The 16,086-nt window shown below is 29.9% G+C and overlaps 1 protein-coding gene across 1 annotated transcript in view; it reads left to right on the top strand.

The window, feature by feature from the left end:
* The window catches only part of LOC107437024 (echinoderm microtubule-associated protein-like CG42247), a 78,753-nt gene that overhangs the window by 30,046 nt on the left and 32,621 nt on the right, over nt 1-16,086 (top strand). Inside the window, exons 3-9 of the mRNA XM_043051884.2 lie at nt 957-1,146; nt 3,042-3,191; nt 6,130-6,199; nt 9,450-9,551; nt 9,733-9,822; nt 11,387-11,521; nt 15,048-15,197. Of these exons, the coding sequence (XP_042907818.1) occupies nt 957-1,146; nt 3,042-3,191; nt 6,130-6,199; nt 9,450-9,551; nt 9,733-9,822; nt 11,387-11,521; nt 15,048-15,197 (887 nt within the window). The remainder of the gene's footprint in view (nt 1-956; nt 1,147-3,041; nt 3,192-6,129; nt 6,200-9,449; nt 9,552-9,732; nt 9,823-11,386; nt 11,522-15,047; nt 15,198-16,086) is intronic.

Here is a 16,086-nt window from a genome sequence, read left to right as displayed (position 1 = left end):
CCCCTTGAAATAAACTTCATTAAAATATGCTTTTTATATCCTTATACCGCTTCTATTTGATATTTTAAATTGTTTTGAAATGTCAGATTTGTCGCATGGTCACAAACTGCCCTCTTTTAATCTCACTTGTAACTTTTGTTGATGACATCATACAACAAAAATAACCAGTTTATAAAGTTCAAGCAATCTTAAACATACTAATAGAGTCGTTTACTTTGAAATTAACTTTTTGAAAGATATTAATGAACATTTTCTCTAATCAAAAGAAAGTCGTTGGTTGCAGGACATTTGACCTCTGTGTTTAATTTATTTTATTTGCGCTTGGATTCAATATTGAAAATTTCTAACTTCTATTTAAACCTACCTGACGATTAGCATCGTTTTTCGGATGTTAAACACTCTGTTGTCCTTTTTTTTTCTTCGAAAAATAATCTTTTGGATGCACTTTCGCTTAGGCTAATTATTAGTCATGATCATGAGTTGTGATTTATAATATTCGGAGTTTTATAATAAATAGCATGTAAGAAAAGCAGAATATGTCAATTAACAAAATACGTGTTGCCTTCAATGGTTTGTTTACTTGTTTAGTTGTTATTTTTAACCAACCATATGTTTTATGTTTGTCATTGCCACCTATCTTTTTGTAATGTTTGTTGATTTCAATAAATATCTCAGGTGAGACCTAGTATGACCACTAAGACGAGGCAAGTTCAATGAAACTCTGGGATTCTTTTAGAGCTGCAGCTTGTCCTTTATCTATATGTAAGGGGGATTGGGTAAATTATTGAAATGGGCTTGGAGTTTCGGCTTTCTTTACCTTTGGATTAAAATGAATAACTTTTGGATTATCTTTCTTTACCTTTGGATTAAAGTGAATTCATTGAATCATAAATAACTTCATTCCTTATAAAATTTAAAAGGTTTTTCTTAAACAATAGTTTTTTTTTTCTTTAAAGGTAATATGAAAGAAGATCTGATTTCACAAGACGCAACAAATGACCTATTAGAAGCATCGTATTCCATAGCTATTTCACCACCCTCTAGGAAAAGAACTCATAAAGGCCAAGCAAACAAAAAAACCAAGAAAGCCCAAGATGGAACTCAAGTAAAACTATCACCAAATAAACGTATAGAAATGGAATGGGTGTATCCTTACATTTTTATAATTTTTACTACAATTTGAACAATAGTTTACAGATAACAATATGCCTAAAACTCACTACAAAGCACGACCAGGCTTTGTTCATCTCTTTTTTCATGTCTTGTTCAGAAAAACTATTAATTATAAAATTTAAAAGTTGAAATTATAATCTGAATAACGATGGATGTTGTATATGAAGGAAAGAGGTATATATATATATATACACAATATATATATACAATATATATATATATATATACACAATATATATATACAATATATATATACATACCTCTTTCCTTCATATACAGCATCCATCGTTATTCACCGAGACTATCTTTCTTAAAGTTTTTATTAGTTGCATAACTACGTATTACCTCTTTCCTTCATATACAACATCCATCGTTTTTCATCCCTCAAATTTCGCATTAAAAAATGAATACCAAAGAGTTATTTTAAATATTTGTTTAATTTTCAACCTTTTCATGATAAAAGTTGGGTGATAATATATCCTTCACTCTGTAATCCATAAACACCTTCCCTAATATATTTTCAGATTCCTTATGGAATAATATGCTTTAATGACCTAACATTTATTAATAAAAATACTATTATTTTATTAAAAAGTGAATTATTATTAAATGCAGAGTGTACATCACCCGAAATAAATATTTTTTGAAGTATGTAGGTTTACAAAAAGTATACAGAAGGAGTGCTGCAAATTAATATTTTAGCTAGGAGAAAACACCCTATTAAAATCTGACAAATTAAAACTGAGGAAAGCTGGTTTGTAAACTTTTTGATTGCAACCAAAACTTGAAGGTTACTTTAGTTTTCAACTTTTCTCTGCTTCCTTCGACAATCAAGCATATCTTGGTATCTCATTCACCTGCCTTACTCAACTGTGATTTGTCAGATTTCGATATTATTTTTACTTATTTTTTTTCTTCACTTAAATTTTAATTATCATGCCCCAAAGTATTTTCTTTTAAGTTTTCATTTTAGAAAAGTATTCTAAATAACACATACAAAGTATTCCGCTATGTATTTTTTATTATTTGTATTTTTAAAATACTTATCACAAATGAAATCAAAAAGTTTACACTTTTGGGGTCTTAACTCAATATAAGGACAGAAAAGTTTACACATTTGGGGTCTTAACTCAATGTAAGGACAGAAAAGTTTACACATTTGGGGTCTTAACTCAATATAAGGACAGGAAGAAAAAAAAGAAAAACGCAATCGAAATCTGACAAATATCAGTACAAGGAGACAGATGTAATAATTATCAAATTTTTCAAATAGGTGTTTAATATTTATAGAACTTTTTTTAAACTTAGTTTTGGTCAAAACACTTACAATTTTCTTAAAAAGTGTCATGCGTAGAAAATTCACGATTTTCTACGCATGAAATGTTTTTTAAGGCAGGATGCTTTTAAACTGGTATCAGATAAAAAACGTTGCTCGAATTTCTTGAAAATAATTATGCTGGATGTTCTTATAAAACCACTCTTAATATGCATTTTTGAATTATTATCAACGATGAAGGAAAAAAGTATACAAATTGGAGGTCTGCGTCTTCCCATACTCTAATATGTCAGACTTCCATAACGTTTTTGCTTTTCTACATTTATATATTGAGACTTCCTAATCTCTATGTTATTTTATTACATTTTTGATCAAAATATCAAAAATTCATATTAAGGGTGGTTTTTATGGATACCCTGTATGTTATGGTTAGCTTTTAAGTAATTAATAATTAGTACATCTTAAGATCACTTGTAATTCGATTTTCAGTCCTTATTTGGTTTGATTTCTCACCTAAGACAACTGTTATTAGAGCTAGTTATTAAAAATATAATAATGCTTTATCGTTAGATTTTCCTTTATTTTTTATTAGCCATGGATACCATGGGTTAGATCCAGGTCGAAATTTGTTTATGCTGACAACAGGAGAGCTAGCATATTACGTTGGTACTATCGCAGTATTACACCATTATTCCAATGCAACGCAGCGTCATTATTTAGGACATACGGAAGATATTTTATGGTAATATGTTTTATTCAAAATTGAGGAAAATATTTTTGCGCAAATTTGATTCAGAAAAAAATAAGGAAAACGTGTATGTTTGTTTTTGGAGATGGTCAAATATTAAAACTTCAGTTACTTATTCAAACCTGCAAAAATATAAAAATAAATGATCAATTCGTCTTTAAAAAATTATTTTGCGTGTTTTGTCCTGAAAAACAACCTTGGCTTTTTTGCTTGATAGCACTTAATTTTATAGTTTTTTTGTTTTATTTCTACCATTAAAAGAAGAAGAAAGAACTTCTACTACTATTTTTTTTTTTACTATTATTTAATGATTTTGAAATATTTTGTGCCAACAAGACACAAAGATTATTCTCATTGAAAAATGAGCTTATTTGTTAACGTTTAAATCGTTTGCTTTTCTAGAGATGATAATTTTTTCAGGTTTTCCGGAAGATTTTAATTTTATATTTAGTTGTCAAAATTAATGATTTTCTTCTTCACGGAGACATAATTTTAATTTAAGTTGATTTTGACAATCATTACACATAAAGAATTTAAACATGTACATAAGTGCATGTTAGCTACATGTTGGCGAGTTACAAACTTGGTATAATATAAAAATATTTTTGTTAATTGTTATTTAGTTGCCATTTCGCTTACCACTTGGGAAAATTATTTTTCAACTTACATTTATGATCCTTAAATGATTATTTCTAAATGCTACATGGATTTACTAGTTATATAAATATCAAAACTCACATACAAAACTCATCCACAAACTCATCCTTTTCAAATTCTACAATGCGATTCATAATCATGTGATACATAATCACTTGATTTTTTTTTTTGATTGTTTCTTGTTGTACTGAGGCCTCTATTTTAGCCATTTTGAATTTCAGATTAAATTTGTGTTTAGATTAAATTATGTGTAAAAAAATACATATATACCATATACTATTTAGCAACCTTTCGAAAACTGCTGATTGCAGAATTTTATTATTATAATTTTGTCAGAAAAAAATTGAAAGAGAATCTAAAATGCTGAACGCTTTATATCTCAAATTCTAGTTGAATGATGACCTTGTGCCTTATTGGCAAATAGAGAATTTAAAATGCTGATTGATTTATATCTCATATTCTGCCTTTATAATTATTTTCTGCGAAAGATACTGACGAATGGAATAAATATCCACAATCAATTTATAAATAAAAATTAAAGAAAATTAAAAGCATATTTAGAGTTTTTCTCCTCCGTGGCCACCCCTTCGGCGGTTGAGTTCGGTCGAGAAAAGAGCTTGTCGAATTATGAAATTGGCGGATTGTTTTTTCTTTTTTTTCTTCTTTTTTTTTCAGATGAATCACACATAATATTCCTTACAAATAGTGCTTTGCAACTTAATTTTACGCATATTAGCTTTCACTTTTCTGTGAGTACAAATCTATTATCTGAGCGAGTGATACAAAAATTAAGTGATAAATTGGGTCATAAGGATATCAGAAATTTTAAATTCTTAAGAAAAATTTTGCGTTATGTCACTCGAGAACAAAGGAGCCAGCACGCAAAGGTAAAAACTTTAATAAAATCAAATTAATTCATATCTTTAAAAACACTATTTTTTTTCAAGGAGCAAAATCTAGAGTTGAACCAATAATTTCTATGTCCTTCACTATTTTAAAATTTAGTATTCTTGAAATGTTTAAAATTAAAATTTTTCGTTACAAAATTGTCAGAGAAATAAAGTTGCATTTTACCTAAGTTTCAAACTGTCTACGTACCATTAAAAAGTCCTATTTCGAAAGAACAAGATGTATAGTAAACAAAGAAAATAAATTTCGCTTTCATCAAATAATAGACGAGAATTGCAGATATATTTGATACAAAAAACTTATCAAATACAAATAACTGGTTGGTTCCAATATCACAAGAAGCTGCCGAGGAATAAATAGGGAAGAGTTAAATCATACTTTAAAATTGATAATAATTTTTACTTTCTTGCTTAATATACACTGTACAGGAATATAGAAACTGTGATATATTCCGAAGACTACAAGATACATTCACTATTACCAATGTTGATCTCCTAACCTCTGATCTGGGATGCTTGATATCTGTGTAATCTCGGTGTTTGGCATCACTGACCGATTCCTTTTCACTAGTTTGAAGTGTAAGTAAGAGTCATGATTAAAATCATGTGCTTATATCTGATCTGGGATAGTGCAAGAGCAACTTTGAATAGGAACCCACATTTTCATTGCAGATTTGGATTCACCAGGTGAAATACCCAATTTCACCTGCCGGTTTTCGCATCGTAAAATTATTTACAATCGTAAACTAAAAACGGGTCATTCAAAAAGAAGACATCTCGAGAAACTATTTGTTATATTAAAATAGGCACATTTGATAATTTGAGAAGTCTTGGTAATGATAAAAAACTCGCTCATGAAACTGGGAAGATAACCGGCGGGGCTTCTTTGCACTGTTAGCCAAAATTAAAAAAAACCTCTTCATCAAACTGAGGAACTTCTTTCTGAAAAATCCAAATTTGTAATGAAAAATCTTTTTTCAGTTTTTAAGATTGTCCTTGCTCTCACGCCAGAAGGTGAGAGTCAACTGTGATATTATTAGATGCTTCTTTTGAGAAATTTTGACAAAAGAATTTCTAATAACTTTTTTTTTACTTTCCAAAGCGTATTTATTGAGATACTTGTCGAATTCCATACTTTTCAGACACCCTACGTAAAGAAATATAAATTTTATTTTGTGATACTAATATCAATTGAGAACAGCTATTTTAGACTTTTTTTTCAATGTTTGATACATTTCGTGGATTGGCTGTTGTTTCTCAGGCAGCAAGCCCGAAAGATAATAAAATGAAAAGCTATAGTTGAGTAGATCTAATCTAATTTCGATGAGTAATCTAATTAAGCATAATCAAATATTTTAATTTTTTAGCATGGCTCTTCATACACATGATGATGTGCTGGCTACTGGTCAAGGGTCAGGAATCGATAACAAATCTCAAGTAATTAATATCATTTATTGAACCTTCTAGTTAAAGAAATTTATATTCGATACATTTTTTACCGAAGAATATTTTTTGATAAGAAAAAACATCACCATCTGAAAACATCCAATACTTATTGTTAAGTTAAATTTTCTTAACTGCAAAAAAAGAATGGAAAGAAATCATTTTTAAACAATATTCATTTAATTTTTTTTAATATATTTAATCAATATTTAAAACAATAAAGAGGCCAATTTTTATTCATAAGTAATAAAATATTTACCCTTATTCATTAAAAATTTTATTGCAGGAAAAAATAATTAGAATTTAACAAATATTTGAGAAATTATGTTAAATAGCTTGTACTTTTTCATAGAAAATTAAAAAAGAAAACTGCTAAATGTTATAAAAATGTTTCAAAAAGAATTCAAAGTTTTATAATGTTTATTTCAGGACTTAAAGTTAAAAAGAAAAACTAATTCCATTTTTTTCTCATTCATTATTTTGATGAAGGTGTTAGTCATTTAAGAAAATTTTTTACCATGGTTGAGAACATAAAAATCATATAGTTTCAAATGCATATAGTTTCAAAAAATGCATATAGTTTCACAAAAGCCGACCTGGTGGCAGAGTGGTTAGCGTGCCTGACTACGGGGCCGCTGATCGCGGGTTCGAATCCTGCTCAGGGCATGGATGTTTCTTTCTCTCTCTCTGTGTTCTATGTCCTTTCGCCTTTGTGTGTGATTGTGTGAATGTGACCCGCCCTACAAACGGGTTGTGGTTGTGTGACGTGAGCGACGCTGCTCCACCGCCGTGGGTTCGCTGCAGGTGCCCACTGGGTAACGAGAAGAGAGTAGCAATTCTGGCATTCCTGTGGTCAATGGGACACCCCCCAAGGGCCCGCCATTAAAAAAAAAGAAGAAGAAAAGTTTCAAAAAATTATAATTACTTATATTTTTTTCTTGTTATTACGCTGGAATCTTGACTCTATTTTTGACCTGAATATGAAGAAGGCATTTTTATTTTTACCAACTTACAGAAACTATTTCAGAAACGAAAATATGCAACATTTGGAGAAATAACTCAATTATTTCGCAAGGTGCGCAAAGAAAAAAAAAAGAAGAAAAAACTGACCACCCTGATTTTCACTTTCTAGGACTCAATCTTAATGGCTCGAGGGGGTGACCTCAAATGCGTTAATTAATTGTCTTAAACTACGAAATCGGGCTCAAGAACGTATTTTCTCTGAATAAACTTACCTTTTTTCGACGGATTTCTGACTCCCAAAATATAGGGAGTAGCCGCTATCTGGGAAATAAGGTCAGGAGAGCGATCCAACGTTTGGACCCCATAATGTTAATTTTACTTTTTTCATATTTTACTATATTTCGAAAACTTTTTAAGATAATCACAATTATAAAATTTGCTTATCCGAGGATTATTTCATGCAAAAAATAACTTTTAGTAAATATCTATTATTTTTTTATATTTTATTTAAGAATGGTTAAAAAAAATTTGAAATGTAAGGTATGCAATTTTTGGCATCATTTTAAAGAATGTAATTTTATACGGCAAAATACAAAATTTGAGCCAAATCAGTCGAATAGTTTCTGAGAAATCGAATTTCATCAGCTACAATCACACATCCAATCCCAGCGATAGCTAGTCGATACGAATTTCACATTGCACCAACCACAGTAAAATATTCTCGGTGGTAGACGGGTAGACTGTGTTATAAAATAAAAGGAAATGGCACATCATAATCCTACATTTTTTACGCAAAGGAAAAAAGTAGTGAAACTTCCATCTCTCGAAAAAATTTTGAACCAATAATTATGCGGGGGATAAATAATTGTGATATAAAATTGTTCCAAGAATTTTTTTCTTCGAATTCTTAACTGTTTCCCTGCTACAAAGTTTTTAAAGCCATTAGTTTAATTTAGAACACCCTGAATAACGACTTAGTCGAAATGTGAAGTTACTGTGAATCGAAACAAAATAGGAAGCAATATTCTTTGTAATCCACGCGTGACATAACTTAATTTAATAAAAACTTTCTAACTTAATTTCTTTGGGTAACAGATCGTACCATGTAGTCGGCACCCAACTGACTTGTTTCCTAAATTTTAAAGAACATATGGTCAGAAAGCAATTTAGCTACCATAACGACGTGAATGTTCAGTGCTTCCACGTGGTGAAGAGCTTGTTTGACAAAAACATATTACATCGGCAACAAAAATGTATCTAACGTCATAACAATTATGTAGAAAAATCGAAAATGTTCAAATTATTTAAATATTATTAAAAATTTATGTTTTTCCTCCTTTATTTTTATTTAGAAAAATAATTGATAACTACTATAAGAAAACATAGGAGACAACTGGCTTAAATCCGAGAACCAACATTTTTGACTAATTTATTACTTTCAATTATGAGAAATCGCATGAAACTAGTCGCGAACAGACACCATGCTATTTGAAGATAAATGATAAACAGTGTCTGCCATTTTTTTGTCGAATTTTTAAAAATTCGATTGGGAAAGTTGCGATTCTTACTCCGTCAGTTTAATTTAGTAGTTTTTAATTGATTCATTTTGATGACATTTCATTATACTTCTTTGTAACTATAGTTTTTGCTTCTTTAAACAGGTTTAATAGCAAGTTTAAAAGACACTAAACTTTTTATTCCAGCTAAATGGCACTATGAGAAAAAATCGGGATTTTTCAATCACACCGGGTAGCTATATTTCACAATAGTCCAAGTCAGAATTCCTGGTAGTCTCAAATGTAGATGATAGGCACATGAAGTCTATTGCATTGCAAAGCAACAGGATAAATTTCGTTTTGTTTTTTATTTATATATTTACTTTTGTGATTTCTGTTCTTAAAACTGATCAATAAACTAAATTAACGAAAAATTCAAAATACATTCTTTATGATCCCTGAATTTCGAACACTTGGATATTTCTCAGTGTAGGAAGATCATAATATTAATTTGTTGCCATAAATAAATGTTTCATCCAAAAAAAATTCTCATTGTTTTTTTAATAAACCGAGTTTCATTTGACCAGAGGTCAAATAAAACCGTATATCTGCCTACTTCGAAATAATAATAATTAATTTACCCTACAGAATGTATATATTTTTTAAAATTAAAAATTACAATATTTGTGTTTTGGAGCTAAACGTCTATTTTATCATTTAAATAAGATTTCAGTAATTTTATTCACTCGATTTTCCCCTTTTTACAAATAAGTATTTATTTTTAGGCTCACATCCGTGTTTGGAGAGCAGATGATTTGACAACAATTGCTGTAATAGGACAGGGAAAGCTAGAAAATGATATTATTGGAGCAGTTTTTTCATGGGAGGTAATTACTTTCAATACTATGTATTTTTTTTTTAATTTTTAGAATTTATATATAGCCTGTGTTCGTTCATTCACTCTAATTAAGCAATTTTTTTTAAATATTGGCATAGATTGTCACCGAATTCTTCGAACAAAATTCTTTTCAATTTTATATTTTCAAAAAAATACTTTCGTGTTTTTAGGGATCATCAATGATGATTTTAGAAGGACTTCAGGATACAACAATATCATTATGGGATTGGCAAAATGATACAGAAATAACCCGTGTCTCCGTAAGTACTTTGTTTTAATGTTTTTTCAGTTATACTGTTCATACTGCAATGATTATCATTGAATTTAAAGCATGGACATTTTTTTCGAAGTGGCTTTTATTGATTTAGTAAGTGAAATAAGTGTTAATAAATAATACAAAATTTAAAGTAAGTTAGATTTCAGTAAACAATATTTATATGATTAACTTAATGATTTACCAAGTTTGTTTACATTTATGTGGTAAAGTTTTGTTTCACACACAAAAAAATGAAAAATAATGTACAATAAAAATAATAACTTATTATTAACAATTATAATCTCAGGCTCCAATGATGAAATTCGCTTTGTTTTTTTAGTTTTATAATCAATTAAAAAGCCTTTAATATTAATAAATTCAAAAATCTCTTCTTATTACAAACTATAAAAAACTTTGCGAATAATTAGTCAAATTTTAAACTAATGAAAAAAAAATCCCAATTGAAGTCAAATTAATGTTTATCAATATCTTTTTCATATGAACCTTTATCTGAATCGCAATAAGAATTTGATACCCTATAAAATAAACATTTATAGTTAACCAAATACTAATAAAGCAGACCATACGAATCAAGATGATTCAAATTAAGTTAATTTATGTTGCAAAGTACTTTTCACACTAAAGAAAACCAACTCATACCATTCACATGCATTTTATCATAAACAATAATATATAAAGACTACGGGCGGAGGTAACATTTTATGTCTGTAAAAGCTGATTTGGAGAAAAAACAATATTGCATACGGCGAGGAAAGGATTTTCCACAGTACGGCTCATCTTCACTGTCTAATAACTCTCGAGGAGAACCGATTTTTTATTTTATTGATTTGTCAAAACTCTGTAATCCTAAACATGCAAAAGATGACGATCCAACCGTCGTTTTTCTGAAAAATTGACATAAACAGTTTTTCTCCCTTGGTCTTCATACATACAGAGGTAAATTCTCTTATTTTGACAAAATCTTTTATTAAATGGCTGCCCGGTCAATATGATGGATAGAGCCAACCTTTCAGCCGAAATTTGATTATTTATGGGTGTCTGATGAGATTTTTTTTATCGTGTCTAAATTCTTCCTAGCGTAATGTCTCTGATGGTTATAGACGTCCATTCTCTGTTGGGTGGATGGGAAACATGAGACTGGGTGAATACATCTGTTCAGAAGATGGCAGTATTCACCCAGTCTGTGGCTGTGTAGTGCTTTTCTGACCATTCACATCAAACCCTCGTTAATAGCTCATTATTGTAGTTCTAATGCATGTCAAAAATCTCCCACTTTGATGACTGAAAAAGATGAAATGTATGTAACCAAAAATAAGATTTAAGTATAGAACTCAAGCCCTTATACTAGAACGCATTCTAAGAATGGGGAAATATCTTGATAAAAAATTGTCGCTATTGTGTTTTGAATAAATTTAAGAACAAAATAAAGTGTGCGAAGATAATTGAAAGTGTAAACTGAAAGAAAATAATTGTTTTTGTACTTGCAATGTGCTGTAAAAATAAATGCAATGATGTGGAACAAATGTAAAAGAAAAATATTTTTTTAGACAGGTCAATCCTTACTTGGGGGTGCTTTTCATCCAATAGAAGACGATATTATAGTTACATATGGAAGACAACATTTAGCTTTTTGGCTCAAAGAGTCCAATGGTTTACTGATTCGGAAGGATCCACTCTCAGCTGTAAGTAGATATTTTACTGCATCATGCTTAACATTTAGAGTTGCATTTTTACATTTGCATTAATTATAGCAAGATATTTTTTTAAATGGCGGGCACTCGGGGTTTGTCCCATTGGCCACAGAAATGCCAAAACTCTCATCTCGTTACCCAGTGGGCACCTGCAGCTGTGGAGAAGCGTCGCCCACGTCACACAACCACAATATAGGGCGGGGCATATTCACACAAAGAGGAAAGAACATAGAACACAGAGAGAAAAAGAAACATCCCCGCCCTGAGCAAGATTCGAACCAGCGGCCAATGGCTCCGCAGTCAGACACGCTAACCACTCGGCCACCTGGTCGGCAAACGCAATATAATAGACCACAATTTTTAAAATCAATCTGCAGGGCGTTTTTTTGTTAAATACCATGATAAAATTTCCAGATATTTGTAAAGATTTTGATTAATCTATTTAGAAAGAATACTAAAGAACAGTTAGGTATAAAAATGTAGCTTATCTCCATGCGTTACTCCAACCCATTGAGTTTTATTAAGGTGTGATAAAATTAATAACGGAAATTCTCGGCAAAAGTACACGTCTCGTATTTCAGTTACGCATTTCAGAAAATCAGCATTATAATATACAGAAACATCATTTTCTGTATAGTTGCATGAAATATTAACCAAACCTAAGTTGTTTCAATTTTATTTCTAACATTGTTAATCAGAAATTATGTACCCAACATAATTTTAGAATACATCATATTTCATTTATTAAACTGGTTTCACTTTTGAGAGTTGTTATAACTAATATTGTTTAAAAGTAGATTATTAAATAACTTCATTTAGCTTGTAATCTAAAATTGGCCTACTTCGTAAAATACCGAAAGAGGTTTTGATAACAGACACTTTATTAGTTCACCTCTTGGTCTAAGAATCTGACTTAGAAACTGTTGACCCATCATTCGTTCAGATAGGTTTCGATGCTTAAACATATTCACTTGACTGTTTCTACCACTATACTCTGGCAAAGCGAACTTTTAAGCATTATCAGAACTATAACAATTTATTAATATGATTGCCAAATAATGCTTTTTATCGCTAAATATAAAATATTTTTAACATGAATTAAAAATAATTCATGTTGAATATATCCATTCACTGAAAGCTGCACTTTTGTTATAGGCTGCCAAAATAAATGAAGAGCCCATTAACCATTCATTATAAAAATAATAATCATTAGCAACATGATTCAGAAGATTTTAATTCTAAAAACTACAAAAACTGAAATGGCAAAAAATAGCTTGTAATCAGGTTTTAATCATAAAAAGAGTAAATTTTAACACGAGAATGTTTATTCAAATATAGCGCCAATATAAACAATACATGATATTGCATGGTAATAGTAAAAATCATTATTCATTTATCGCATAAGAGATATTCATGGAAAAGAAAATTTTAATATTTAAATTCGTAAAAATAATAATCGAGTATTTATGAGTGTGGCATTACATACACACATCACTCAATCATGGCCAAGCACCTAGCCTAATTTTTAAAGCTTTATCTTTTACCGATCATGGCACGTAATTTTGACTTTGATCAGATGACGTGAGCAGCATCTGAGCTAGTACCCTCTTCTTCAAACTTCCACAACCAACGAAAAGACTTTCAGCCACGGCAGATTTAACGCTCACCTCGCTGTGTATGCACGCGGTTATTTTGTCAGCTCTCAGGATCGAACTCACTACCTCCAGCTTTCCAACCAAAGTGAGCGACGATTTGACCGACTATACCGTCGGAATGATGAGTTTCAACAAATATTTCCTGCATTAACGAATACCAGTGCTTGCTCTAAGCTGGTTTTCCTTTCCATTTTAATCTAATCGCTTTCTTCATACACTAAATGATTTTCATGTTCCATTATTATTAAATTTGTCTTCTTGATTGATTAATATCCTTACTAATATAACCTGTATTTATTTGTTACATTTTCTTTTAACAGGATTATAAACAAAATTTAAGCAAGCTATTCTATAGTGACGTTATATCCTATCGTACAATGCTTAAAGGATAGGTCCAGTATTGAAATCATATCAAATTTAAAACCATATTCATTCATTTCCGTAGGTCACTTTCTGCTTATTATAAAACAATTGTTTTGAATGTTTTCTCTAATGACCTCTCTTAAGAAATATTTATAATCTATGAAGAATATGAAATGGAAAAGAAATCATAAATTGTATTTAAATAAAAAACAAAAGGTTCTCAAAAAATCGTTACACTTTGGAACACATTTTCCGTTGCATTCATACAAGTTCTTACTAATGATTCGGGGAATTCATATCTGAAATTAGTTTTATCCAGAAAGCTACAAAGTTTTTTCAAAATAATATTTTCTTTTGTCTGAATATATAAGTTTATGAAGAATGGGTGATGCATGGGTGCACATACACTTATCTGCTCCTTTGAAAATTACATGTAAGACAAAAAGAGATATTATGACATCATAAAATGAAATGTATTATCACCTTCGTCCCACCACTTACAACGTTGCAGAGAAGTGTGGGTGAATTTTAATAATCCTGGTTAGGAATATATTATTAAATTGCGTAAAAACTATAGTATAGAGAGAAACCGATTGCAAATTTGAAATCAGTGATACGAAAATATCTAAGAACAGTTCAAAAATCTAATGCAACAGAAAACAAAAAAAGTTTTTCCCCAGTGTTATCAATTGTTTTTTGCAACAGTAATTAAAATGATCAAAAACACCATTATTGCAAACATCATTATTGCATTACTAAAATATATTCAATTATATTAATAAGAAACGTTATTTGAGTTTCCTTTTCAAATTAAGGAGCTTTTTTTTAATTTAAAATTTCTCTAATAAATTTAATAATAATTGGTTAGAGTGTGATTGCTTTTGATTTTGCTCATTTATATATTAATTCGCAATAAATATATAATTGCTTATTACTGAATAATTACCTTACCTCACCCATAAAGATAATTACCCCACCCATAAGTTAAATGATCATTAAATGTATCTTTTGAAAATATTTTACGCGTAATTTTTAATCCGATGCGTAATTTTCTTTTCTTTTTTTTTAGATCTTAGATTGTTTTTATACCTTTCGGATACTGTTTTCATACTTTTTATCAAAATTAACGGGATTAATTATGAGTTTATAAGAAACTTTTGTTTTCCACTTATTTCTCACTAACACTAATTGTTTTCTATTATTAATTGTAAAAAAATGCTTAGATAAAATAAATTTTCATAAAACTCAATCAAACTTCGATAGATCAAGAATTTCAAAAATATTATTTTTTGCATAACTAGGATGATTACAAAATGTAGGAAGAATGGTATCAAGGATACCTCATAAACTTCAGAGTATAGTCTAATATTTAAGTATGGCCCAATTCAGAGTAAAGCCTAATATTTATATTGTATAGCCAATATTTTCTAACTTTATTATTTTCTATAAGTAAGCAGCAGAACTATTTTAAAACAAATCAATTATCTTTATTTGCATAGGGACGCACAGGAACAAATTTTTTATCAATGGAGTTTCTTTCTGATGGTGAATTGGTTACTGGTAATTCAAGAGGTTTTATAACTGTATGGGGATTAAGCGAAGATTCTGGAAAAGTATTTTTTATTCAGAAAGAATTCAAAGCACATGACGTAAGTATTCTATTCTGTCGCTAAGATTGATTTTTGTGCAAAATCCTTCGCACGAAATTGTAAAAATATGTTCTTTTCTCACGATAATATTAAATTGTATTTGAGATGCTTCTTTTGTCCCTATTGTTATGCACCCCTCCAATTTTTAATTTTTTTGTCATAATTTCCAACTTTTCTCCTTCTTCCTATTATAAAATTTCTAACCAATTACATTTTTCAGGATTTTTAAAAACATCGTATGCTTGTTTGTTGCTAAAGATGTTGAAAATGGATACTCAAATTTCAGGAAACTTTCGTCATTTTAGACGTCACCGTTTCCAGATCCAAGCAAAAATTTCTTCTAAATTACTATCAAGGAAATGAATTTCGTCAAAATAAAATAAAAAATTTCATCATTCTATTTTTTTTAAATAACTCATAATGCCTAATGTATATAAATTTCCTAATAACAACTTTGCCGTAGGTACCATATATGTGTATTAATATCACCCAAATAGCACTAGAAAGACTGACAGAAATGAGAAATAAATTTTACCCATGTCCAAAGCTGGATTCAAACGCGGGATCTTCCTGGTACGAGGTCAACTGCTTGACCACCACACAGTCCAGTCCACTTAACAATCTCCTACAATGCACTGCAAAGAGTTTCCGATTTTGAAGAAACATTTTTTAAGAGTTCGCGTTTCGTCACTGTGGCGAAATTGTTGTCAAAATTAACGAAATGCAGCTCAAGAATCACTGAATCGTCAAATGAGAGATTTCAGAGAGTGAAATAGCCTCTTACTAGTTTGCCTGAATGAAATGCGCTGAAAAGTTCAGATCTCATTATTTTTCAGTTTCTAGCTCGAAAGGATTCTTTTTGTGCCCCAAGTTCGAGAATAATTAGGGT

This window comes from Parasteatoda tepidariorum, chromosome X1, assembly GCF_043381705.1.
Source record: "Parasteatoda tepidariorum isolate YZ-2023 chromosome X1, CAS_Ptep_4.0, whole genome shotgun sequence".
In the NCBI taxonomy this organism is placed as follows: Eukaryota; Metazoa; Arthropoda; class Arachnida; order Araneae; family Theridiidae; genus Parasteatoda; species Parasteatoda tepidariorum.
Note: the sequence above shows the minus strand (reverse complement) of the source record. Positions and strands in the feature narration are given on the sequence as shown.